At 36.3% G+C, this 26,478-nt stretch overlaps 1 protein-coding gene across 4 annotated transcripts in view; it reads right to left on the reverse strand.

Annotated features, from left to right (window-relative positions):
- CDH13 (cadherin 13) overlaps positions 1 to 26,478 on the reverse strand; it is a gene marked incomplete at its 3' end in the record, with an annotated part of 467,396 nt that overhangs the window by 239,042 nt on the left and 201,876 nt on the right. For all 4 annotated transcript variants that reach the window (XM_082062395.1, XM_082062394.1, XM_082062396.1 and 1 more), the window contains one exon: positions 1,107 to 1,259. In XM_082062395.1, the coding sequence (XP_081918521.1) occupies positions 1,107 to 1,259 (153 nt within the window). The remainder of the gene's footprint in view (positions 1 to 1,106; positions 1,260 to 26,478) is intronic.

Below are 26,478 nucleotides of genomic sequence, written 5' to 3' on the forward strand. Positions count from 1 at the left end.
AAAGAGAAACTGCAATGTTTTTCTTTTAAGAAGGACATCAGTAACTACCATAAATCCTATGCGAGTGGTTAACATACATTTCACTGTAAACCCCGATGAGAAATAGATGTTTAAGTGTTGAAAACCAACATATGGTAAATTTTAGCAGTGCTGTTCGAGCAAGCGTGACTAGTCAGCTAACTGACGAACTCTTCCAGAGGAGGAGGTGGGAAACTGCACTGAAAATACAAATATTGATTACTACACAGCAGAAGACAGAACAGAGAGGGGTCAGGGATGGCAGAACTGTCACCAGAGCCCGTGTCCCCCGGGGCTGGACCAGCGCGCTCCCTGCGGCACTGGGACACGGAGGTCGGTCTCCCAGGCTGTGGCAGAAGTGGCAACGTGTAAACGTACTAATCATTGAGCATTTTGAATTCTGCTGCTCATCTCTATTGAAGTGGCCAGACACAATTTATCTGACTGCACATTTCAAGAGCTAGATAGAAAACACGAATTGACAGAGCCTCTATTTATATTATGCATTTCAGGACGTTGTGGTGCAGTTATTTTACAGATTTCAGAGATCACTTGTTAGAATTTCAATGGGGAGAAACATTGAATTTATTGATGATGAAAGGAATCTTCAGTAAAATCTTTGTAGCAGACACATCTGACAGAGATGTATCTGCTAACGTTTTCATATTAATAGAACCTTCTTTGGCTGTATTAAAGGTATCCATTACTAAAAATTGAGTTGGGTAGTATATCCCATTGACAGCTTGAAAATAAAAAAATATAACCTGTAGTACCTCAGTGACAACAACCCCAAAGACCTCCTTTTTTCCAAACATAATTTTGTATTCACAAATCAAATGCTTACAGGATGTTCAGACAGTATTTCTACTAAAGATAAATGACAGAAATTACATGCAGAAAGCAGAGTTTCGATTGCATATAAAAATAAACACGTTTACCATTTCCAAAGGACAATCTGTTCTTCTGGAAATTTCATAGGGCAGTAGCTGCAATTTAGTAACTGCAGCACTTTTAAAAGCAAGTACACATTTAAAATATATATATACTATCAAGACAGAGGTAGAGATCCTATTGCTATGATTACTCACCTCATAATTGGCAACTGCTTCTCTATCAAGGGTCCGAGTCACAGAGACGTCCCCACTGATCTCATTGATTCTGAAAATTCCTTTTGGGTCTTGATCCACTCCCTTACCAGAGAGACGGAACTTTGCTCCCTCTGCCCCTTCACTGCTGATGACCTGTGTGGCAGAAAGCAAGAAGTTAAAGGCCATATTATAAAAACTTTTACAATAATTCTAAAACCACATAAAGTGTTTCAATCTTTTACCTAATGTCAAGGTGTATTCCCTGCCACTAATACGTAACTACAAAATATGACCCATGGTAATACAGAACTACAAAATACGGTTTCAATCATTCAGAAATCACTGTGCCATTCTTATTTTAAACCCTAAAAGCGGCTCATGTTCCAGGCCTGTTCCTATCTTGTCTTTACTGTCTTCTATTTCGCTACTTAAAGTTTCTATTAATCCGCTGCTACTGTATTCACTCGATGTCTAGAATCTGACATGTTATTTAATTCTATTTCTTTTCTCAGTTAAATTGATAAAATAGTTACAAACTTACAAAAAAAAAATAAAAGACATATTCCAAAGCATACTTATTTCCCAGCAACCTTTACAATACTGGATAGCCATCACACATTATTTTCTAATTAGTCAGTTCTTTTTACTCGCCATCATAAAGGCATTACAAAATACATTCCCCATTCCCTTTTACACTCCTCTTTTACCAGGATTTCAAAACAAGGGAAAAAATTCCTCATGAAAATACACGGGTATTCTGCCCAGAATTCTGCTTAGTCACACAGCTGGAATTCCTCCACTTTCCAACTTTATATTTATGTACACACATGTGTACGGAAACTCCTTGTCACTATCACTATCTTATTTCTTCATAAGAAAAAAATTCCTAAAAATCCAATTTCAAGGCTGTCTCGCATTAGTGACAGTAGCATATGTAAACTTGCAAAGCTACACAGTATTTGTTATAAGCTACATGGTTTGTAAATTTGTATTCATACTCCAGAATCTAGAAGGATTATAAATTAATCTTGCCCTTTAAGGCTGATCACCTTGCCAAGCCATCCCTTCCCTCTGATATTTCATGTTCTTTTGTTTCTAGTAATTTTATATCGTTAATATTTCCACAGAAACACTAACTCAAATATTTATATCCTGGTCTGAGTTACAGCTCAGGAGGAGGAAGGGAAGAAGTGGCCTTAGAAACCTGGACCTGCTCCCATTTTGTGATAATAAATATGCAGGTTGTTTAATAACGTCCCTGAGGAAATAAATGTTTGTTGCCCTATTGCTGTGGGTTCAGCAATGCTGGTTTGCAGATTACTGGGAAGTGGGATTTTTTACTAAACTCCCTAATCATTATTCCTTTATTTTAATTGAGAAAAAATTGCCACAAGTTATGAAATAGGAAATCAGCATTTTCAGAGATAAAGTTTCAATTCTCAGCCCCTTTGGGGAAGGGAGACATTTCAAAATAAAAACCTCTTCCACCTTTTTTCTTTTTCCTTCCTCCAAGTCAGAAACACTAATGGGTGAAGTTTTCTTTCCAGGTAGTTCTGAGTATGTCATGCCAAGACACAGAGGCAGACAACACTGCAGGTGACAAAAGGGCAAAGTAACTTTGCACCTTCAGGTTTTGTGATAGAACTGAAACTTAATCGCTCCTTCCGAAAAGTTCCATGCTGTTCAATTAATTTTTTGACCAATCTCTGGTATTTTTTACACCAAATTTATGTTAAGAAAAACTCATATTTTTAAAGCTATGCCTACAGGTTTGCAATGTCACGACCATTGCTCACTTTTGTAGAGAAAAGATGATTTGATCATATTCTGCCCCAATTTCTGAGACTTATTACAAGACAAGCGCACCTTCCCATACCATATGAGAACAGTGATTTGCAAGCCCTGAAGTCAACCAAAGGCCAGCACAAAAATCTAATTCAGAGATGTCTACACAACAGCCATTTCCACCTCAGCCATCAAACATTTCCTAACTGTTTATGACAAATTTAAGATGTAGTATAGGCAAAATGCCCCAGCTGTAACAAGCCACAGAAAGAAAGCAAAACAAATCATGTGCTGTGCAAGGGAATTTATCAGAAAAAAATCCAGATAAACATACACAGATCTTTCTCCACACTAGGTAGAAAAGCAGGAGTATAATAATAATAGTAAGAAGAGTCCCTGCAAACCTGACTGGAAGGAAAATATCCTCTCCAAACCCAGCTAAGATCTTAACCTTGAGTTTGATAGCAAGACATCCCAATGTGGTACCTGAAAAGATTTGTACTCCTTGGAGCTACAATACATCCCGTATCTCATCCCCACTTTAGCTGTAAACCATTCCTCAGCTTATAATGTATAGGGCCAAGAGAGTTACCAGACAGCAGAGAGTTTTTGCTAAATAACTGGATGTGTCCATTCAGCTAGTTTAAAGCTTCAGGAAACAGCCACATGCATAGTACAAGTATGTACAGACCCTTCTCTCCTGTTTACCCATCTATGCATCTAGTTAATTTACAGCAACTTATGCTTGATATAGTAACAAAAAGCCCAGGTTAGAGGTGCTCCATGTACCACTGCACCATGTGTTGAAGAGCAATGGCAGTCACACAAAAAGTCGTTTGCAGTAGGATTCTTTAAAATGCCTGATCAGCCACAAGAGGGAGCTACAAACTCCCAGGAATGTAAGGAAAAAACATTTACATCTCCTAATTAAGATGCTTCTACAATGGCTGCATAGTTCAAAGAAAGTGCATTTCCCAGTTCACGCTAAGCTCAGTACAATGAAAAGCTTAATAAAAATCAGGTTTAATTTGCCATATGGTTTGGTGCTTCAACAAGAGCAAGAAGAAAGGAGGGTTGTCTGACATCTCCTCTGGCAAGACTGCTATTTCAAATACTGTCATGAACACAGCACCGTTCATATGAACATTTCCTAGCTTACAATGTACTTACACAATGATGTTTTCCCAATTTACTAGCTAAGAAAAAGCAAGGCCATTTTATTTCTGCTGGAATCCGTACTTTGGGATGTCATTTTACATTTCCAAAATAATAAAATTATTTTCCCACAGATACTTCCACGCAAAGCCCAGACAGAAACACTTATTTCCCTAATTTGTTCACAGCTTTAGGAACTTCAGTGCAGGTTCTAATACTGAAACTGTCTGCGGCATATGACAGTGATTCTGTGTTGCAAAGAGAGACTCTTCATTCTCAGGAAATGGTCCCGTTAAAGTAGCACCCACCTACTGAGAACACGGATGAGTCAAGGACACTTTATCTGTCCTCCCCATTTCTACCTATTTCATTTTCCCTTGTTCTTACCTCACGATTCAGAATGGCTTTAACTTTGCGTGAGCAGATGGCATAGGCAGAATAGATGCCAGCTGAGCATCCCACACTAATACAGACTCTTGAAGGTTATTTCCTCAACCCAGGACCGAAATAACAGCATTAGAGGTAGACTAAGACATCACTTCCCCGCACGGATAACGCTTCCCCACATCAGAGGTACATCTGAGAGTCAATGTATTGAAAACCAAAGTGTGTCCATGCTCCCCTTGTCAGGACCACATATCTAGCACCCAAGACAAAACAGTTTCGCTGTACGATTCTGCTCAACTAAAAGAAGAAATTCCAGAAAACAGAATGTTACTGAGCTGACAGGATCTACTTTTTGCTGAACCATGCCCAAAACACACTTACAAAGTGCTGTTTTTCAGCTGACATTATGTATCCCTTCCAGCTAAACTCATTTCAGCAATGCAATCCCCCTGTTGTTACTGGTTTATCACAAAAGTAAATCAGAGTGTTCTCAAGAGAAGAAGAGAAACAGAAGTACAAAACCCATGCTGCCCCCAGAGAGAGACGTTCCAGTTCTGCAATCCCAGCAAATCTATCCTTAGCAGCACCAGCCCAGTTTACCAGGTTCATGCTTTAAGTGTTTGCCTCAGCCAGTTCCATCATTTCTTAGTTCTTGACACCATCTGAAGTAGAGATGTATCGTATTAGCCTCACTTTTTAATTAGAAAACAAATCTCACTCTCAGACAGGAATATTTGGTTCAAACTCCAGTACTTTTCAGAGCATTATGCTGTCTCTATCATGTGGGGTTTTGTATTTTTGTTTTGGTTTGGCTTTTTGTTTTGGGTTATTTATTTATTTTTCACTTTTTCTGTTTGGTTTTGGTTGGTTGGTTTGTTTTGAGGAGGTTCGTTTTTAGGTGCTTCTCCCCTCCCCTAGGAAGCAAATTTATCCATGGAATATTTAGAGGTGAACTATTTTTTCCTTTTATCACTATGCTCCACAAGAACAAAAAAACGGTTTAGGCCATTATGTAGATATCAGATAAATATTTAAACAGACACTTCCTGTCCTGCCACACTGAAAATCACTCTTTTCAGTCAGAGGCTTCATGTGCTCTGTACTGACTCAATTTTTCAACCAAAACAAATGGAAAATATTCCCATCATTATTCAAAAGCTCTAACCAACAGAAACTGCTTCATTACTATAAACTAAACATAAAAAAATTATTGTTTAGGAAGCAATTTATACAACTTGCTGAGTTTAATAATTTAATCTATTGGTTCTCAATACTTCTATCTTCATTGATTGAGTACTAGAAAAACTAGTTAAGCATGGGAACCAAACTCTGCTCTCTAAACATAAGACAAGTATGAACAATATTTGCAAAATCAAGTAAACAATGGGACAAAAACTTTAGCAATTCCAGATGCTTACAGAACACAATAATGCAGGCAATATCACACCCCTACATTTCAAAATATTTCCCGATCAGTTTTCAATTTCCAGCCTATGTATGAGGCAAGATTTTCAAAGCTGTATAAATCTCCTAGACCACGGGTTTTCACTGCTAAGCTTAAACCGCCCAGTCAATCAATCATCCACATTCTAATAATGGTACTTGTGCTGGAACAGCCCTCCAGAAACCACAAGCACATAATGAAAAGGGAAATGTGACCAGGACCATCCAACACAGACCCAACCTCCTATGGCAGCTGAGAGAAAGGCACAAAGTCAAAGTCAAGGTGAAGTGTTTGGTTTCTGGGGGAACCACAGCTGGGGAAAACCACATTTAATAGAGTAGACGTTGCTCCTGAGTCATCAACTACAAATATTTTGCTTGATGCTGTTGACAGTTCTTATAAGAATACACATATATATTTCCCTGAGAAATAAAAATGTAGAGAGACAAAAGACTTGATTTGACAAAGAAAGTCATAACTCAGTTATTTTAAACTTTAAAAACCTATTTTGTGTGTCAGATCCCTACAACTCTGTTTTAACTGGGCAAAACACACAGCTGGAAAGCATCTGAATTTTGTGCTTTAACACACACGTTAAAAACTCAATGGTCACTGGGAAAAACTACTATTAGGAGCAGCAATAATAATAATAATAGAAATGATTAGTTCTTATTTGGATTCTTATGTATTGGTTCTCTTAAGAGCTATGAATTACAGAAAAAAGTTTCTCAGACAGGAAGACATATTAGTACAATAGTGCATCTGTAAACTGACATCTTTTTAATAGCTGAATACAATTTTTGAGGTATTAAGGACTAGCTGACCTAATGCCTTGAATGTGGAAACTTTTATACTAACTGTCAGAGATTTAATTTGGGAATAAAAAAGAATCAGGAGGTGAAATTAAATTAATTATGAAAATTAAAAAAGAAAAAATCACACGCATATTCTGTAAAGGGGTTTTTTAGCATCTTAACGATGAGTTTTGTCATGGAAAACATATCAGAAAGCATCAAATTTAGAAAAAACTTTGTGAGAATTAAAGCACATACTTTTAGCATATTTTTGATGCATGTTTGCAAGACTTGGAGGCTACAAATGGTGTAAGTGTTCCTTGCCTGAAGCAATCCAAGTAAAAATGCATGAATACTGTTTACCAGGTATCAGATTCAGAACTTCACATCCATGAGTGGAGTAGAACTTGTATTGCTTGAAATACAGATGGGATATTTAAGCATTTTGTTGAACTGGGGCTCTGCTTACCATAGAAGTTACTATACCAACTATTATTTTGTTACACCAGTGCAAACACAATGTTTTAGTTACACCAGTGCAAACACAATGTTTTAGTAACTATAATAAAAACTATTGCAAATCTGAAATTTGCCAATGTTAATGAATTCTGTTGACAAATATTTCAACAAAATATCGTAACGTATGAAAGTGATACAATCTATTAAATACTGGTAAAGTTATTTCACCACCAGCACTCATTTTTCAAGGTCTTTTTAGACTAATCAACACAAATAGGATATTTGATATTCAACCAAAAAGATCTTCTCAACATAACGGATTTTTATCATAATTATGCATAAACTTTTAGAAAATTCAGATCAGCTTTGTGGTAGGATGCACAGGTGTCCAAAGGAAACAAAATGAATTTATGCATGTGGGAGCTCTGTGCACCAGTGGATCCTTCAGTCTGAGGTTCATTATCGTCACTGTGCACAGATGCAACAATTCCCCTTGAAGAATCAGTTACAGCACTGGGGTCTGAAGGCATCATCTACAATTGCACCAAAGCTGAGGATTTAACTGATATAAACAGCAAACAGAGAACATTTGCTCACAAATCGAAGTAAAGTAATTCAATGAACACATCAAGATGTACATAATCTTTTGTAGCAGGTAATCGTTCAGCTTCCTTTTACTCTTAATTTACAAAGTGCAAGAAGATTCATTACAAATAATTTTAACTTCCCCTCTTCCTAAGTAACAGTCAGTTGCAGATATATATCTGCAAACTCTGGGGTCAGTATACAACAATTTCCTCCTACTGACAGCACAGAATTTATAAACACAGTCTTTTGTAATCTCAAAGGAAAATGACCTAGAAGTATTACTTGTCACAGAAGACCTGCATATTTCACTGGCTGATTTGGCCTTTCAGTAGCCATTTAATCACGCTATTTTAATTGCTGCTGAAGTTCCTAACTTGCAACAAACCCTGTTAGTTGAAGGAATTTGAGGACCAGTCTTTTGAGTGACAGCCAGCCAGACTAGCTCAAAAGCTACAGTTAGTCATTAGGAAAAAACTGCCTGTGATTGACAATATTAAACAAAGAACTCAAAATAAGCACCCACCCCTCCAGACACACCCCCACCCCTCCAAAAAAAAAAAAAAAAGGATTATTCTAGATTTATATAAGTGCTTTATTGCAAACTTACCACTAATCTAAAAAGACAGAAATGCAGAGGCAACATTACAACATTTAATGGTTTCTAACTGCAGAAATTCAGGACATAGGACAGAATACATAATGTGTAATCATCACAGTGGTAGCTAAGCCGACAAGAAGTAGGAGAAAAGAGGAGAACAGAACCAATTTACAGTACCTTTTTCCAGGTATTTCACAGTCCTATCTATTCCAAATAAGATCAAAGTCTTAATTTATTACTCAAGGCCACTTTTGCAGCATCCAAGAAAGCATAAGGCACCAGACTGGCAGTGACACAGCAGCATCTCAGTTCCACTGTGCCCAGGCTAAAATAATTTGCCAATAAGATCTAGAGAAGCTTCCCAGGGTTGTCTGGGGAATCTCAGAAAACCTGGTTTCTTCCTCTCCCTGCAGCTGCAATTACTGCCCATGGGACTTAGCTACAAACATTCTCTTTAGATCCATGCATGCAGCAAAGAAAGAAATCAGGATCTGGATTAAGTGGGAACTTCCAGCCAGGTAGAGTAATTGGAGGTGCGGAATAAAACATTGAAGTTGCACAGCCAACCTGTGGAACTGGATAGGAGCAGTGAGAAAATTGAGCTTAAAATGAACTTAGAGGAATGAGTACTCTATCAAAAGCATTTAAAAATATTAATAGAAGATATTAAAAGAGAAATACCATGATGAAGGGTATTTTTTTACATTCAGTTCCATTACATGAAGTCAATGTGATACTTCTGGAGACTTTAAGAACTTGCTTAGCACCCAATTCCCAGTTGTAGCAAACAGCCCACAGATCTAATTATAGATTTTCCTCAGTCACTAGTTCCCTAGGAAACAAATCCATGGCTCATGTCTTGTGCATGGAAGGTCATAGTAGGAAGATAAATACTTTTCTGTGTATAGAAACTTATCTAGAGGTCACAGGTCTGCATGTCAGCAGATGTTGGCACTTCCGTCAAGGACAGACGGCAGCTGTATTTGACAGTTATCTCGGATATTTCAAACTTTAAACATTTTAATCTGATGAAGCACTTAATACTTCTATTAGTAACAATGTTTGATGATGCTTTATGCTGTAAATCAAGGGTTTTAATTTTCATTCTCTACACTCAGTTCAGTTTTTAACAATCCATCTCACTTTCCATCTTAACTGATTAATCATCAGAGGTCCATTCAAAATCTGTAAGCAGCTAAAACTTATTAGAAAGGAAAGGCAGAAATTTAACTTAAAGACATGAATGGTAAATTTAATTTTTGTTTTCTGATATTGGCCCTTAAAGTTAACAATAGCATCACAAACCAGATCTACAATTTTACCTACCATGCATGTAACTGCAATAGTCTTGCAAGAAACAACAAAAAAAAATCAAAAAGGTAGAATTATTGTTACTCTACTTCTGATTTCATTCTAATTCACTGCTAAAAAAAAGACAAAATATAATTCATTGGAAACTCAGATACATGTGAATACATAACTTGAACAGGAGTGAATTAGAATGAATTCAAAGGTGGCAGAAGAAAGCTTTGTCAGATTTGACCTCCTCGTTTATAACACAAAACCACTATTCAGATCTACCCTGACCCATCTACAATGATGGCTTAAAGGGCGTGCAATTAGGCAACAATCCTCCTCACACTTAGGATAATATTCAGCCTGACTTAAGATCAAATAAAGGATTTAAGCTAAGTCAGAGTGTCTTTAATTTACGGGAAGCAAGAAGGAAGCCCCCATTGTCAAAACATCTCAAGTGATGTGCAAGAACTCTGACAACTGACCCCCAAGCCCTACCCCAAGTCTCGACCCTGAGCCTTGTTCCAGTTGTCTCTGTGCAAAGACAACCATCCCAGTCCAGGCCCACAACTAACACCACAAACCCAGACTGCTTTCCTCCCTACATCTCTGGATCGGTGCATAAATGGATGCAAAAACACTTGATTCTCATAAGTTTTTTTGGCTCCCTGCTTTGTTCAGTTAAACTTTTATTCTTTTCCTATGCGGTTTGGGTTTTTTTTTGTCAGCTTGTTTGGTGGTGGTGTTTTTGTTTGGGTTTGGGTTTTGGTTTTGTTTGTTTTTTTTTTTAATTCCCTCCATCTTTCTTCAATTTTTTTACAGATAACTACCAATTGTGCTACATTGCCTTAGTTTCTGTAGCCCTGATTGTATTCTCATTAGCTAGAGGTGAAAAAAAATCCACATGGTTGGTGAAATAGCAACCACATGAGAGCCACTTGGATTCACTTTCCCACTTTAAAAAGGTCAGTTTTAAACCTTACTGAACGCATGACTCTCGTTAGATTTAGAAATGTGATTTATCAAAGTGCAAGTTCCAATGCAGAAACATCTCGATAGAGCTGCAATTAGTGACAGAGTTACATTAGTCTCTTAAGAAGCTTTCAGATTACTACATAATTGTAATACTGTCTTATATGAGCATCACTTCATGGTATCATGCTGGGGAATTATGGAATCAATCAAGTTGAAATTAGCTGAAAAGAACACACAATTTCCCAACTAGTCATTGTCAAAATACAGAACTTAAAACTTAGATTTAAACTTCTAAAAGCTGGCAGACTTCTGGAGTAATGGAACAATTAAGCTTCAATAATACATACGACCCACTGTTGTCCAGCATGTCAGTTATTGTCTTCCAGGTATATTATTACTCTCTTCAAGGAGTCAGAATTAAAAGTTATCCACATTTAATATTCATTCACTGTGCTACAAAACTGTACACTTACATTTTCAGTTAATAGCATTACCTGAAACAGCCTTCCAAGACCTATATTTGACAAACATGGACTAAGAGGAATTCTTAAAGCTTAATAAAAGAAGAAGTATCAGACTCTGTAATAACTTGAAAAAAAAAAAAAAAGGGAAAAAAAAGGAAACAGCTATACATGAGGAAAAGCTGCCTAACAGGGAGCCAGGAAGGGAACCCCAGCCTGGGAGTCAGATACCCAGAAAAACCCACTTGTCCTGCCACCACAGGTCTGCAGCAATGACTTTGCCAAACCTTTTCAGATTGAAATGAAAATGCTAATAAGATGGAATGACACTGAAAAAATTACAACTCTGAAATAATGGTGAAAAATAAGCATTATTTATAATCCTGCACTCTTGTATAGCTGAGTCAAATCTCCCCTTCCAGTTCGTCAGTACTGGACTTTCTACTGTCTGGCTGAGAATTTTGAGCTATCATAGGACACAAAGCCATTAGTACACACTGTTCACTTTTATCAAACATCTCTTAAGTAATTTTGTCAATGGTTAATATATATATATATATATATATATATGTATGTTTTAACAATCAGACATAGCAGGAGTTATTTTTGCTGCATTAATGGACCAGAAAACAAAAAGTCCTAAACGGTGAAAGGAATATCAAAATTCAAAAAGCAAGCACCCATGAACACACTCTATTTTCCCACCTTTCTCTTCTCCTTGATCTACTTTGTATTACTGCAGTGCATTTTAGTTTCATTTGACATTATAGGACAGACTTTGACCATCCTCAACTCCAAGTCTATTAGAGTCAATAGAAGATCTCCCGTAACTTGTGTTTATTCAGGCCCTCATTGCTCAGGCTGTGTTTGGAGATCTAACACAATGTGGCAGGAGGTAGCGACAATGTTATATACTTGAAAGATACAGCTACACCTTGATGAATTTGACTCCTTTTAATTTGAAAGTAAGAAGCCTGTTGTGACTAAATGAAAAGTGACTTTTTAAAAACCTACAAATAAAAATAATAGGGTTTTTTCAGTATTAAAGTATTATATTAAGCTATTATATTAGTACAAAACCCGTTCATACTAACATTGAAAAGAGCTGTATGTATTTAAAAAGTACAGATGAAGTATCTACCAGACTGACTCTTCATTGGTGTAAAAGTTGCTAAAGTAGAATCACTATTCAAGTAGGTTTATTACCAAAATCTCCTACATAAATCACCTAGAACATTGACATGATTTCAAGGTCATGGAAATAACTGGAATAATTATTGGTTACTGGAAAGAATGGCACAACTTCTTGTTTTTAGCTCTAACTGATGATTGTATAAAGATTTATCTATATATCTTTTAGAATAAAAAACAAATAATGCACAGAACATTAACTTTGTTGAGTGATTAATTACATTGAATTTAAAGTTTCATGTAATCTCTTTGATTATGTCTTATGCAAGAATTCAGCCAAATCAGTGTCTCATCGACCAACAAAAGCAAAAAATGCCTTTAAGTCAGATGACACTGATTCTTCAAAATATTTTCCCAAGTTTCAAAGCACATTAGTAAATAAAGATCTTTCCTCAGCTGCCATTATGTAACAAATAAAATTACTGTATAATAATAAGAAGCTGTAGTTCCCACAATCAGCATTACCTGTTTCTGGAAAGGACTCTGACAAGAAAAAAGGCAAATCTATAAACTCATGATTTAGTAAAAACTTGAATAATATCTTCTTTTCCTTAAAGATTACACATGGTAACCTTTGGATGTTTTAACCAATGATTATTAGTGATGGGTTTAAGCCGTAAATGCTCTGTCTAAACATGAAACATTTCCAAAGTTTAATATGACCTTTATAGGAAGCTCTAGATTGAACCCTGTAACACAGTATCTATATTAGATTCTTTTTAGAAAAAAATCTTTCTAAGCTACATAAGAGGCATTGCAGTTATCATGTACATCACCAGTAAAAAAGAAATAAATAAATAAAAATTCAACTCTTTCATCAGCTTCGAAAACATTTTTCTTCATCACTTATCTCTGTTTTTATCCCATATAAAAATTGAGCTTTTCAATTTTCTGTGAAACCTAGCCTGTCAATACATAGTGTATGTGTTTTCATAGCAAATATATCTTCAAAAAAAACAATATTTCATGGCATCTAAGCCTGCAGGAAAAAAAATATTCAATAACATAATCCATTAATGTAACAATTGTATTTTCAGGTTCCCAGAAACAGCTACTAATACAATTAAAATTTTAGTATTCAAGAATCTGTATAATACAAAGAACAGACATTCTGCTCCTGAAGTTAAATGAAATTTACTTTTTAGAGGAAAGAACTGGAGGGTGAACACACACAAGGTCCGATAATAAAAGGTTTGATATTGCCAATGGTTAACTGAAGCCAAGAAAAAATTTCTAGCCATAGAAATAAGGTTGAACTTTCTTTTAAAGGTAACGTTATCTTTTATAAACTTGTTAGTTAGTATCAGCTTGTGACTTTAACAATTATCAATATGTAAATCTTAATTACAGTTATTGTATAATTAAAACATCACTTTTTGCCAAAAGAAAGAAGTAAAGATTTCCAGGCTTTCTAACCCACTTGTGACTAAATACAAGATTTATTTTTTTTTCCCTACCTGTAGCAGAATTATATTTTCTAACTCTGAAAAATTAGATGATTTCCAGTCACATACAATTGCTTACCATAACATTGCTCAATGTCAAAAAATACAATTTAAAGCTAGTGGTAAGATGTTGTGAAAGTTTAAGCTGTTAAATTATTAAACTGTTACAGAAGTTTGGTGGATAATGGCTATGCATGCTAGATCTTGCAGAATGTAAATGTGGCTATTAACGTGAGGAACAAAAATCAGTTTAACACTTTAATTGAGATGGAAGGAAAAAGAATAAAGAAATTCAAGAAGTAAAAGGTTTCAGACTGAATAAACCACAGCCAAAAAAAAAGAGAAAAAAGTATATTTGCATAAGGTATTCTAAATATTAGAAAGTCACTCTCTTGTAGCAATGAGGTCCTGCTTCTAGCTGAGCTTGGGAGTCAGGGAAGGTCTGTTGCATCCACCAGAACAAGGTAAAGCAAGTTTAAACCTCTCTTTAAAAAAGCTGTTCCAATCTGTTCAGTGGGGATGAATGTGACACAGCCTGGCCCTGCTCCTCTAGAGAGACGCATCAGGATCCAACAGAAAAAGCCACATGGAGCTGCGCTCTGGTAACGTCTGGCACAACATGGCCTTGGAGACCAATTCACACCAGGTGGTCTATGGATGCCAGAGCAGCCTTGGAGAGGCTCTGATCTGCAGGGGTGGCTTTGTCCTACCCATCGCTCAGAAACGTGAAGCTGATGTGAGAGTCTGGAAGCTGCTCCGCTCCAAGCAAACTGGGGTTTTGGTGGTCCCTTAATTCAGGGGTTTATGTAATCCATTCTATAATAATGGAATTAAAATAGAAATCCGATAGAAACATACTTCTCCGCTGCCATTTTTAACTGGCAAAACACAAATATCCAGCCAGGACCTGCTCCACCTGCACTGTGCAGAGAGGATTCAGCTGTATTGTGCAATTACTGTAGGAGCTACAGCTACTCTGGGCTGTGGTTTTACATCTTGTTCAAAATATTGCCTTGGATTTACAGCCACAACAAGGCACTGGCTCACTGCTGATACAGAGAACTCACTCCTAAAAGGAAAACACAGTTTAATTTCATGGCTGCTTCCATTTCATACCAACCATTTCTTACTGATACTGACATTGTTAAGTGATAATCTATAATCACCTGTGGTCATATTTGACTTCAATTACATAGGTGTAAATCCAAAACCAGTTTTCATAGACATTTCTTCAACTCAATGCTAACAAATATTCATATTTCATCACCTTATATAGGTTCAGATTATTACTCTAGTTACATGGTTTAGAACTAGTGAAAGGGTTAACCACCATTTCTTACTTAATTGCTATCTGCGACTATTAAACTGCAGTTACAGAATGACTGTAACATCTAATTATAACAAATATAAAGCATGTTACTTATAAAAGTGCATCTGTTTTAATCTTACTATATATTGATATAATAACATATAATGTACATTCAGGTAAAAAAGGACTGGACTTATCTAGAATATTAGTGAGTCTTATATGAAAATAGAATAGAAGTATTTGGAGATCTTCTGAACAATATGCTGGCATACAAAATGATAAAGGCAATAGAATGCACCTATCTTCACAAAGAATTCAGCAATATACTTAAAATGTATGTGGTTTTCTCTTCTATTTAAGGGAAATGTGGGACTGAAACCATAGAGACAATTAATGAGGTAAAACAAGCTTTTAGATTAATGAAGCAAGTTAGTTTCCCCAGGATCAGACTTTGTTGTTGAATTTTTACTGAAAATATAGGCTGCAGGCATATCATCACAATTCTCAAATAAAAATTAAAAATTATTTAATGGTATTAATAACTATTTACTTTTTGGAAATTAGTCAACAACACATGGAGGTAGAAAAATAATTTAACAAGGTCTACTAATTTTATTAATAATGAAAAATCACCTTAATATGTATGTTTCTATGGCTACACTTATTGTGTCTGGAATACAGAAAGATCTTAAAACAGTCCCAGGATTACCCACTAAGATGTAGCGAAGAGACGGTTTTGAAAGTGATATTTAGAAAGAACAGTCAAGTTCTTTCAATTGCAAATAATTTGTTCCAATTTCAGACACCCCAGCATCACAGGGGTGAAGAACAGTAAGGAATCAGATTAAATTACAGGACCCCTTTGAAAAACAAGACAGTACTTTTCTCCAAAAGAAAACACACTATGGCTAAGGGGCTTCTTTCTGAGCAACTCTAGGAACTGTACAATATTCAAGAGCACCCAGATTTCTTCAGAGGTTTTTGGGGGGTCTGGTCAGGGTGGCACTCAGTGCAAGAAAAGGTGACTCCTACTGCCCACTGTATTTTTCAATAATCAGACATTATAATATTACCTTTTATATCATAGGAGAGCTGGCAGTGCCCAAATGTTCATAAATGTCAGAAGAAATAACTCCATTTTCTAAGTGTGGATTAGACACCATCATGCTGAAGGAAATGAGGCACCTAAATTCCCCTGAAAATGTGTGTCTTAGTAACTTAAATCTCACTGCTTTCAGAAACAGCTTTTTCTTTCTAACATTGCCTACATACTTTTGAAATGCAGAATGACTCTATAAATAATAAAGCAATATTTGAATACAAGTAATGAGTCAGACATTCTTCACCCTTTCTCTCTGCTTTCCAGATACGTTTGCATGATATAAATTGTATCTGAAAGAACAACAGCTTAAACTTGAGCTGCTTTGTGGGAATACAGAACTGCAAAGGCAGTATTCGTGCAGCCACTATGAGATCTTTTTTCAATTTGTGATCCTTGCAAAGAGCCGTAAAAATAATATGCAATTCAAAGATGAATCATGAACAGCAAATTACACAAGGATGGTTGTGGATCAGCCTATATTCTGCCTATAATGCTGACTGATAATGTCCTGTACCAGCATCAGAGACCAAACTGTCAGGTGCTATAGCAGGAACTATGCCCTTCACTATTGGCTTCAACATTGTGTGTAAAAATGTAGAGCATCACAATGCTTGATAAAATCCACCACCTAGTAGTCAATGGAAGTTCTTTAGTTCTTCAGTGGGATAATTGTTCCCTGTATTTCCTCCATGCAACCAATTTTCCACAGCACCATCATATCCATACTTATTTGTTTCTTTTCCAGCTTGAAAAGCCCTGTTCTGTTTAAACTCTCAGTTTCTTACCTCTGATTACACTGCCCTTTTCTGAAGCTTCTCTAAGTCTACTGCATCCTTTTTCAGATGGCATGACAAAAACACAAAATACAACCTTCTATTTGACATCTGGCAACTGTTAAGGATTGTCTTGGCTTTTTCAGAAACCAATCCACAACAGTTCCAGAACTGCTCCTGAATTTTATATAGGGTTAATCTGCAGTTATCAACAAACTCAGTCATTCAGTACTGTTAAATCCTTCTGCAACACTAAAATCTTTTCATTACTTGTCAGTCTCTTCAATAGTTTTGGATGATCTGAAAACTCTGTCACCTCACTGTCTCCTTTTTCAGATTTTTTACATTGTGTTAAACATCACAAATCACTGTATAGATCCTTGAAAATATCCATTGTTAAAACCTTCTCTATGAAAAGCTGTTTCTACACTGATGTTTCAATTTTTTTAGCCAAAAAAAAGGTATTCCCTCTTAGTAGAGAAACCCAAGTGCGTCTGATTGATCAGATTAATCTACACCTTTCACTCCTCTATAGATCTTAATACATTTATGAGATATGACTTGCCTTCAAAAGAGCCTTGTTGGTTACTCACTTCATGATCATCCAAAAGTTTACCTATTCCAGTGCCTTTTACAGCTTGGTTTTGATTGATTCAGCAAATGTGGGAGTGTGATTCAGCGGGCTGTTGTTTCTAATGCATTTTTGAGGTTTTCTAGGGTCCTTTTTGAAAAGGATGAGCAGTATTTAACACCCATCTTGCAGTGCAAACGAAGCCAATGCTTGTGAGTAGCTACACACCACAGTTAGGAGTTCAGCAATTCCCTGTTTGAGCTCTCTTCAAGTTTGGTCATTGTTATTTCCCGTCCCTTCATAGAGAACATCTGCAGCGTGACACAGACTCCCTTGCAGGGAACACACTGGTTTGCAAAATACTTGAAAAGCTTTTACTGGTAGTTTATAGTCTACTCTTCCATTTCAACAGGACTTTCACTTTTAAAGTCAAGTTGATATTTTGAAGAACCCTCTCTTACACTCTTTCTGAACCTCCAATGGAATTAAAATGGTACATGTTAACTGTTTGTCAGCTATTTGCTTGTCACACAGATCTAAAATGTCCTGACCATAAATTCATGACTGAAACCAATGGCAGATCCTGCTACTAAATTATTTGCAGTGAGATCACTTCCCTAGCTCTCCAACACAATAATATCTCACTTTCAAAGCTACTGCATAAGGATCCACGTGCTTCATTACACAACCAGCAGGGAGTCCCTCCTTGAGAGAATGAAGGACAAAAAATGGCAACCGAGCTGTATTTTGCCTCTAGTCCTCAAATTAAAAACCTGATGGGAAAATTTCAGTCGACTTCTAAAAATATAATTAACTCAGACAGTCTAATAAGTATTTCAGAAAATTGTTCTTTTGAAAAGCATGTGATGAAAATATTATTTTATGCTCCTACCTCTACTGTAAATATTGCACTAGAATGCATTGTACCTGTCTTCATCTGCTACAAATTGTATACATATATGTGTACACATAAGTTATGATCAGTTAACATGTGCTTCATTTGTTCCCAGAATTAAAAGACTGTTCAGGATGAGAAAGTGTTCTACATAACAAAATGTGGTTGAAGCTTATTTTCTTGTAAATGAGAAAAAGAACTGGAGGATACATTCAGCAGCCAGCATTTTCAGAGCTCATAGCAGCTGGCTGTGAACTACATCTGTATCTTTTTATCTGAGGAGTTTAAAATCACCAATCTTTGTGGGATCTTGGAAAAAAAAAAATACAATCAATTTTCTACTGCTTAAAAAGGGTATCCTTCATCGGTCAGCCCCTGCAGGAACCAATATGCCTGTTTTTTTAAATTTCTCAGTAACAGACAATTACACATTTTTCTCCAAAGAATTATTGACTGTAACATGATTGCATTCATTTTGTTTTTTTAATGAGATAGTTTATTTTAAAAAATTACTCTAAAATCTTCACAAGAAAATAAATTAATAAAATTCAGTAATGGTAGTATATAACTTTTAAAAAATCCACATACAATAGATTCTATTAATTCAAATTAATTTTCATGTTCCAGTGACCCTTAGCAAATTCAGATTAGAAAGTCCAACAGCCCAGTAATAACTGATGAAGTTTATTTATTATGTTTTCCTATTTATCCAAGTTCAGCATGCTCTGTATTTTTCATTAATTTTTTATCGGTGACAAAATTAATGTAGATCCTTGTAGTTTTTCCCTTACATAATTAGCGAGCTCCCCATTGCAAACATTGCTCTTTGAATATGCCTGAGGTAACCATTATTCCAAGCCTAAAAGGAACAATAGCTTCTTCAGTAACCTTTGGGGGCTTGTTTGTCAAGTAGAGAAGAATCTGTTGAATAAAGGTTGTTATGCTGAACACCTGCATCTTTAGTCTGGTCTCTTAAAAGAAAAAAAGCACTTAAGTGATTATGCTGTCTGATCCACTTGAAGCCTATTGGCTAGTTTCAACCAAATTTGACAAACAAAAATATCCACGATATAAAGTTCCACAAAAATTATAGCCATTTAAAGTGAAAAGACCTGCTAACATCTGCAGAAACAGAAAGGGAGGGTTTCCAAATTGCACATGTATATTCATTGCCCAGTCGGGCAAGTTGTACCTCTTAGCCCCATCAGAAATGCCACTTAGTAGAAAATACCACCAGTGATGCTGAGGGCACCATGTGGTGACTGAGGGTCATTGTGCATGAGGTGTTATCACAGGTAGGGGGTCTTGGGTTTGTTGCAGGAAACGAATATTTGTAGGAAAGCGTCCTTCATCACTTCTACGTGTCATGAAAATACTTGTCATATATTGTAAATCAGGCTTGAACATGAATTTCTGTTAAATTAATATAGCCCCTGAATTCAAATTCTAGCCATACTCATCTACATCCACACTTCCTCATTTTTTTTTGCAATTCTAATAAGTAAAAAATGTATTAAGACACATGTTATTGGATTATAGGGATCACTACTACTTTCAATTTCTGAACTTCATTGTGGTACAGATTTCTATTATCAAATCCATTCTCATCTCCAGCAAGCTCAACTGAAAATGTAGACTTAATAGCTTCATCCACGTGTTGTAGAAATAAGGAGAAAAATTTCTAAAGCAGGGAAAAAATACTTATATTGAAAAAAAAAAAAGAGATAAATTTGAACCTTGATGAAAATCCTATTTTTCAAATCTAGTTCAATTATTTTTCCTATAAACATAGTGAAATAAAGTATAACCTGATATGTACACAATCATCTTAGTTCATGCTTCCTTCATGTATTCTTTTTTTCCCCCCTCTATAATCTCCCAAGGTGGTTGGCCTGATCAAAAATCCTTTCCTACGTGGATGGGAGAATTTCTAGTAGTGGCAGTGTGCTACTACAATGACAGAAAAATGCTTTAGTATGTGCTTAACAAACAGGCTGCTGCCCCATGGAAGGGCTGAGTGATGAGGACGAGCTTATAACGGCTGCTACATCTTGGCTTAAAGCGCAACTTAAGCTAAACAAAATCGCTAAAATAACGTGCTAGCAGAATTGTGCAAATATTTTAACAGTCATTTCAATTCTTAAATAGAATTTGTATAAATATTTATTCCATGTTACTCACCTGTTCTTCAGAAATATTAAACAGATAGTAACAGGGCAAGAAAATAAGATATGGAAAAACAACAGTGCAACTAATATTTGTTGACATAAGAGCAGATGAAATTGGGAGACTTTACAGATTACTCACATCAGCATGTCACAGATTAAAATGGGAGAAAAGACACATGCAAAGTCAATAGCATTGTCCAAGAAGAGAGTAAATGAAAGTCTGGATGTGTGTGTACAAGCCTGTACTCATTTATTTTTATGCATCTCTGTGTATTTGTGTGTCTATAAATACAATATGGAAGGCATGATTCCTGTACTTAAATCTTCCTTACTTAAATCTTACATACATTCCAATAACTGGCATAACTTCATAAATGGTTTCAGAAAATTTAAAGACTATAAACCAAAAATCAACACTTTGCTAATTTAATGACAGAACATTGGAAAGTAGGTTAATAAAAAAGTACAGTTGTCTGAATTTTCATCTGTCTTTGCTTAAACAATGTTTCAGTGTCAGAAAGTGATTGTTCTCTTTTTGAGTAGTTCTAAGGAAAGTAGAGTGGTCAAATTAAAATGTTCTTTTCAAAAGATAAGAGGAAATTGGAGATTATTGTAAATGTAAATTTTAGTTCAACAATGGATCATTGATTACAATGAAATAATTTGTATTTTTACATATTTGACTCTGAAAGAAAAATAGGTCAATAGAATAGAACGTTTACTTCAAAGGACATATTATTAACTATGATAAAAGACATCAGCTCATCTTTAAATAAGGTAAGGGAAAAAGATATCCTCGTTATACACTTCAAAGTGCAAAGATGCCAAAGTTGTTTTGTCAAGTGGATGAGGTCTTTGGCAGACAGATAGGAACAGCCTCAGGTCCACAGGCCCTGGTCCTCAGGAGAGACTTCAAACACCCCAATACCTGCTAAAAGGACAAAACAGCAATCCAGGAGGTTCCTGGAATGCATTGATGATGATCTCCTCCTCCTCCAAGTGACAGAGGAGCCAGCGAGGAAGAGATGGACCTCAAACCTGCCAACACAACGGACTTGTTGGGAATGTGAAGGTCAAAGGCAGCTTTGGCTGCAGTGACCATGGGATGGTGGAGTTCAGGATCCCAAAGAGAGGGAGAAAAGTAAAAAGCAAGTTCACTATCACCCTAGGCTTACAGAGAGCAGAATTTTGCCACTAAGGATATCCTTGAGTCCATGGGAAACCAGTTCCAGGCACATTAACGACAAGAAAATTATCAGGAATAGTCAGCATGGATTCACATGGTGGACACCAAGCTGAACATGAGCCAGCAATGTGCCCTTGCCACAAAGAAGTTTAATATTGGGCTGCATCAGGCAAAGTACTGCCAGCAGGTCGAGGAAGGTGACCCTTCCACTCTACTCAGGTCTGGTGAGACCACACCTGGAACACTGTGTCCAGTTCTGGACTCTTCAGTACAAGAGAAGCGTGGACATTCTGAAGTTCAATGAAGGGCTATAAGATGATTAAGAGACTGGAACATTTCTTGTATGAGGAAAGGCTGAGAGAGCTGAGATTGTTTAGCCTAGAGAAGAGAAAGCTCAAGATGCATCTCATGAGGCAATGGACACAAACTGAAATGTAGAATGTTCTTTGTGAACATCAGGAAATTCTTTTTTAGTGTGAGGATGACTGAGCGCTGTAGCAAGTTGCCCAGAGAGGCTGTGGAGTTTCCCACCTTGGAGATACTGAAAAGCCCTATGGACACAGTCTTGGGCTACCCACTCTAGGTGGTCCTGCTTGAACAGTGGCGTTAGACAAGATGACCTCCAAACATCCATTCCAACCTCAAACTATTCTGTGATTCTGGCCCAGAGACTACAAATGACTTAGTCCACTTCTGAATTTCACAAATAGGGTTGCAAACTAAGTGGTTGAGGTTAAAAAAAAGAAAGCTGCCTTTAGAGAGCAGTTAGAAAAGGGCAATGGATGTTTTGGAAAGGAGAAGGAAAACTGTTTACTGAATTAAAATACAGCTGCCATTATAAACATTAACATCCTATTTATTCCTTCACCTATGCTATTGATCTGTTAATATACATCACTCTAAAATGCAAGACAAAAAATTCAAAAGAATCATCCAAGTATAATAAAACCAAGAGTAAAACAAAACAAAAAAAGCTTAAAATGAGTTAGTAATCATTGAAGAGATCCAGCAGCTAGTCAGAAGGAAGAAAATGACTATTGTTCCCTGAGTGACAGCTATTTACTCCACCTTACAGATGAGCCATGTATAATACACTTCATCTTTCCTTCTGGAAATGCTCTGCCAAGCATCTTAATATCACTTTAACAAGCCACAGCTAGTAATATTGAATTTGTCGCCAGTCCAGCCCACAAAATGCCTTTATTAAAGGCTTTCATTAATGGAAGTAACAGGGTTGACAGTATGACAGTACTTAGTTTGTAAATTGGCAGGAATAAGTTATTTTTCTTCCTAAAATGTCATTCATTTGGATATTGCTTTATATTACACTATACACTTGTTAACAACTGACTTTGCTTAATAGGAAACCGAAGAAATAATTTGGAATGGAACGGGAAAATGACTGGATGGAGAACGTACAGTATCAGATGACAAACAGACTGCATCTGAAGCAGTATGAATCGATTCACAGCTATCAAATAAATATCCTAATTGATTTAAAGGAAGCTCTATGGTCATGCTCTCTCCATTGACTTCTATATTCTACAGATCTCATCTTCTTGCTAGTAATATATTAACACACCACACTGCTAAGTAATACTGGATAAGTCTGTTGCATTTGCCATCCTACTTAAAAGAGTTACTGGAAGTAGATTTGTAGGCAGAAATTTTACAAATTAAAGATACTAAGCAAACAGAAAACCTGGACCCAAATATCCTGTTTTGCTAATCTGAGATTACAGTATTAGGCCCTACATCTTGCTGAGCTTAAAATTTGGCTCTACTAAGAATGCAGAGACCAAGGTTTTCTCAAAAGTACACATTCAATAAGAAAACCAAGACAAATAAAAGCCAAGGTGGATAACAAAAAACTTTCCGTTAGTCAACTCAGGATATAGAATCATCTCAGAAGATTGTAAAGATGAAAATTAACAAAAAATCAGTATAGTTTCATGAAAACCACAGAGAACCAAGTTAGGGAATGGCAATTTAATAACTATTATTCTTTATCCCTAGAAGGGGCTTCCTGGCTGGTGCTGTCCATGGTGCTCCCTATTCATAGTGTGCTCAGTAAGACCAGGTACAGAACCACACCCTACATGTGATTCTTGAAACATCAGCCTGAGGGTTATCTGGGTCGAGGAAGCTGGAAAAGGCCTGGAGTTTGGGGGAGATTCTTTGGGTTTGTCTTTGAAGAGATGACTATAATTAATCATTAAAAGTAAAACAAAACAAAAAAGGCACATTATGGAAAGGTTTCTAACACTGGGCATCATTAGATGAAATAGCTGTTGCATCTAAAAATAATCTAAACATTTTCCTTCAACTTGAGTCTAAAATTCAATTAGTGTGCCAATGAAAAATTAGTTGCCAGGGGTTTACTTCATCTTAGTTACTTTACACAGGCAATTTACTGGCAGGGACTGACTTTTTTCCCTCTGCCTTCATCTGCAACACAGTTTAAGATACGAACTTTTGAGATCAAAGTTAGCACAAACAATGTGACAGTTAAACTGTAATGTACTCTGCTGAACACCTTCAGAGCATAAAATCTCTCTGTTTGGTGCTCTCCTTAAGGTCATTAGCATGATTTATTATGAAGCAGGAAATTAGGTACTGGATATTTCAATATTGGGTAGAAAATTTAATTCCATTGTTGCCATAGAACTGCTTTATCTCCAACAAACTTGTAACCATAGTAACTAGATTAGAAAGTATTCCTCAAATGTTTAAAAATTCTTTTATTCTTATTAATGACACCAAACATTGAGAAATAATGGTAAATTCTTATTGTTTTCCAAGGCATCTGCTGCTCAGGGGTAATTCTTTTGAAAGATCTTAAGTAAACAGGGGTATTTTAACAAGACCTTCCACTAAAATTCTGTTAGCTTAAAGAGAATAAATGTAGTCTGTTGGAATTGTTTATGTGACTTTTTTTTTTTTTTTTTTTTTTGAAGAGAGACCTTTCAGAAAGAGAGAAATTTGAAGAGCTGTTTTCCCTTAATGGTTTGTTAGGACATCAAATACATATTCTTTAATGAAAATTAATATGCTGTAGTTTAACAATTCACGTACTTGCATTGAAAGCTCTTTAATTTAATGGAGTGCTGTTCATTTCATTACTTTCATTGCTGAGGTAGGTTGGTATTTTTCCATGAAGGTCAGCAGTATGCCATTCCTTCACGCAAGCCACAAATTTGATCAGATGTTAAACTCTGACATCTCCAATGATCCATTTGGGTCCAGCTCAGCAGGGTATTACACATTTTCAAGAACACTAGAATAGCAGGAAACCTCTCGGTGTCGGTTCTTTCAGGATCTGAAGCAGCTGTATTATGCAACTGTGATCGTATATTTATCAAACTTTGTATTCCCTTCTCAGTACTTTTGTTGGAAATTAATTCCTTTTCTCTGGGGACTAGAAACTTTTCTTCTAATCTTATGCCAAAATGTATTAATTATTACACCAAGGTATTCCTTTCACTTAAATAACTACACTCACTCTAGATTTACAGAAAACACAGTGCTAGGCTGAACAAATTGAGCTCATATGTTTTTCTGCTCAATCTCACTGTGTTAGTACCATAACTTGATTTTTCTCTAATCACAACCCTTTTTCTTGCTGGATTAGAAAGAGCTTTATTTATTAAGGCTGTCTTTATTGCCCAAGTGCTATTCATCAACAACACCCTTTTTTTCTCCCCTTTTCTGTGCATCTTTCTACTGCTCTTTTTTTGCTGCTTGTTTATATATCTTCATCTGTGGATGTCTTTTCCTGTATACAATGATAGACATACTCTAGCAATCAGTATTCCTTGTACCTGAGTAATTCCATCCACTCTCTGAAAAAGGTCCTCACCTTACAATGCTTCCCAGGAGCCAAACATTCCAACATGTTCCTGATGGCACCACTTTTCCAGCTGTCACCAAAATATTCTTGCGTCCTGTACAAACCAGAATTCTTGCTGATGACCACCTCCTCTTTTTTGATCATACTCTTTGGAACAACGTGATCATTACATCTGATGTGGCGACGATTTGAAAACAACCAAATGAATATTAAAAATAAAAAAATCCAGTGATTTTTTTCCTGTGGACCTCAGACCCGCTTCTAGTTCCATAGTAAGAAATGTATTATTTTGCTTCTGCACCACTTTTACTAACTAACATGAAGATTCAAACCAACAACTGAGAGTCAGACCTTTACCAAATGAGAAGCTGATAAGGAGTCACACAGATCTCTCTCTTTTAGGTATAGCTCCTTTGTTCTGCACATCATTCTGTTTTCTGGTAGTGTACACCATTATCTTCCAGACTTGGATGCCCATCCTAGCTAGGTACATTCCCTCCTCCACTTCTTTAACTCTGTCTCTCCTCCCCTCATTTTCTGCCTAATTTTCCTGTAGAACAAATGCATTTCTTAATTCAGCTTTCATTCCACTGTTTCTTGCTACTTTATTGTCTTTCAAATGTCCTCCTCTAATCTACAACACTTCTCCCTAGGTTCTCTTCACAGGTCGGTGGATCATGATCATATCTCTTGACAATTCTATCATCTTCTTTTCAAACTTTTGCCTGAAGTTTGGCATTTTTTCAAGCTGCATCTTTAGTACTTAATACTTCTGTGAAGCATATAATTTATCATACATAAACAGCCTCAATCAGATAGCCACTCAAAAATAATAAGCTTCCAGCAGCTTTTCCACCCAGTTGTCTTCTGTTTCCTCCTCTCTTCAGGTTTTTTTCTATTGCTGCATTAACAGACAAGTTGTGTTTTCTCTTTGACTTAA

The sequence above is a fragment of the Streptopelia decaocto genome (assembly GCF_964273445.1).
Source record: "Streptopelia decaocto genome assembly, chromosome: 11".
In the NCBI taxonomy this organism is placed as follows: domain Eukaryota; kingdom Metazoa; phylum Chordata; class Aves; order Columbiformes; family Columbidae; genus Streptopelia; species Streptopelia decaocto.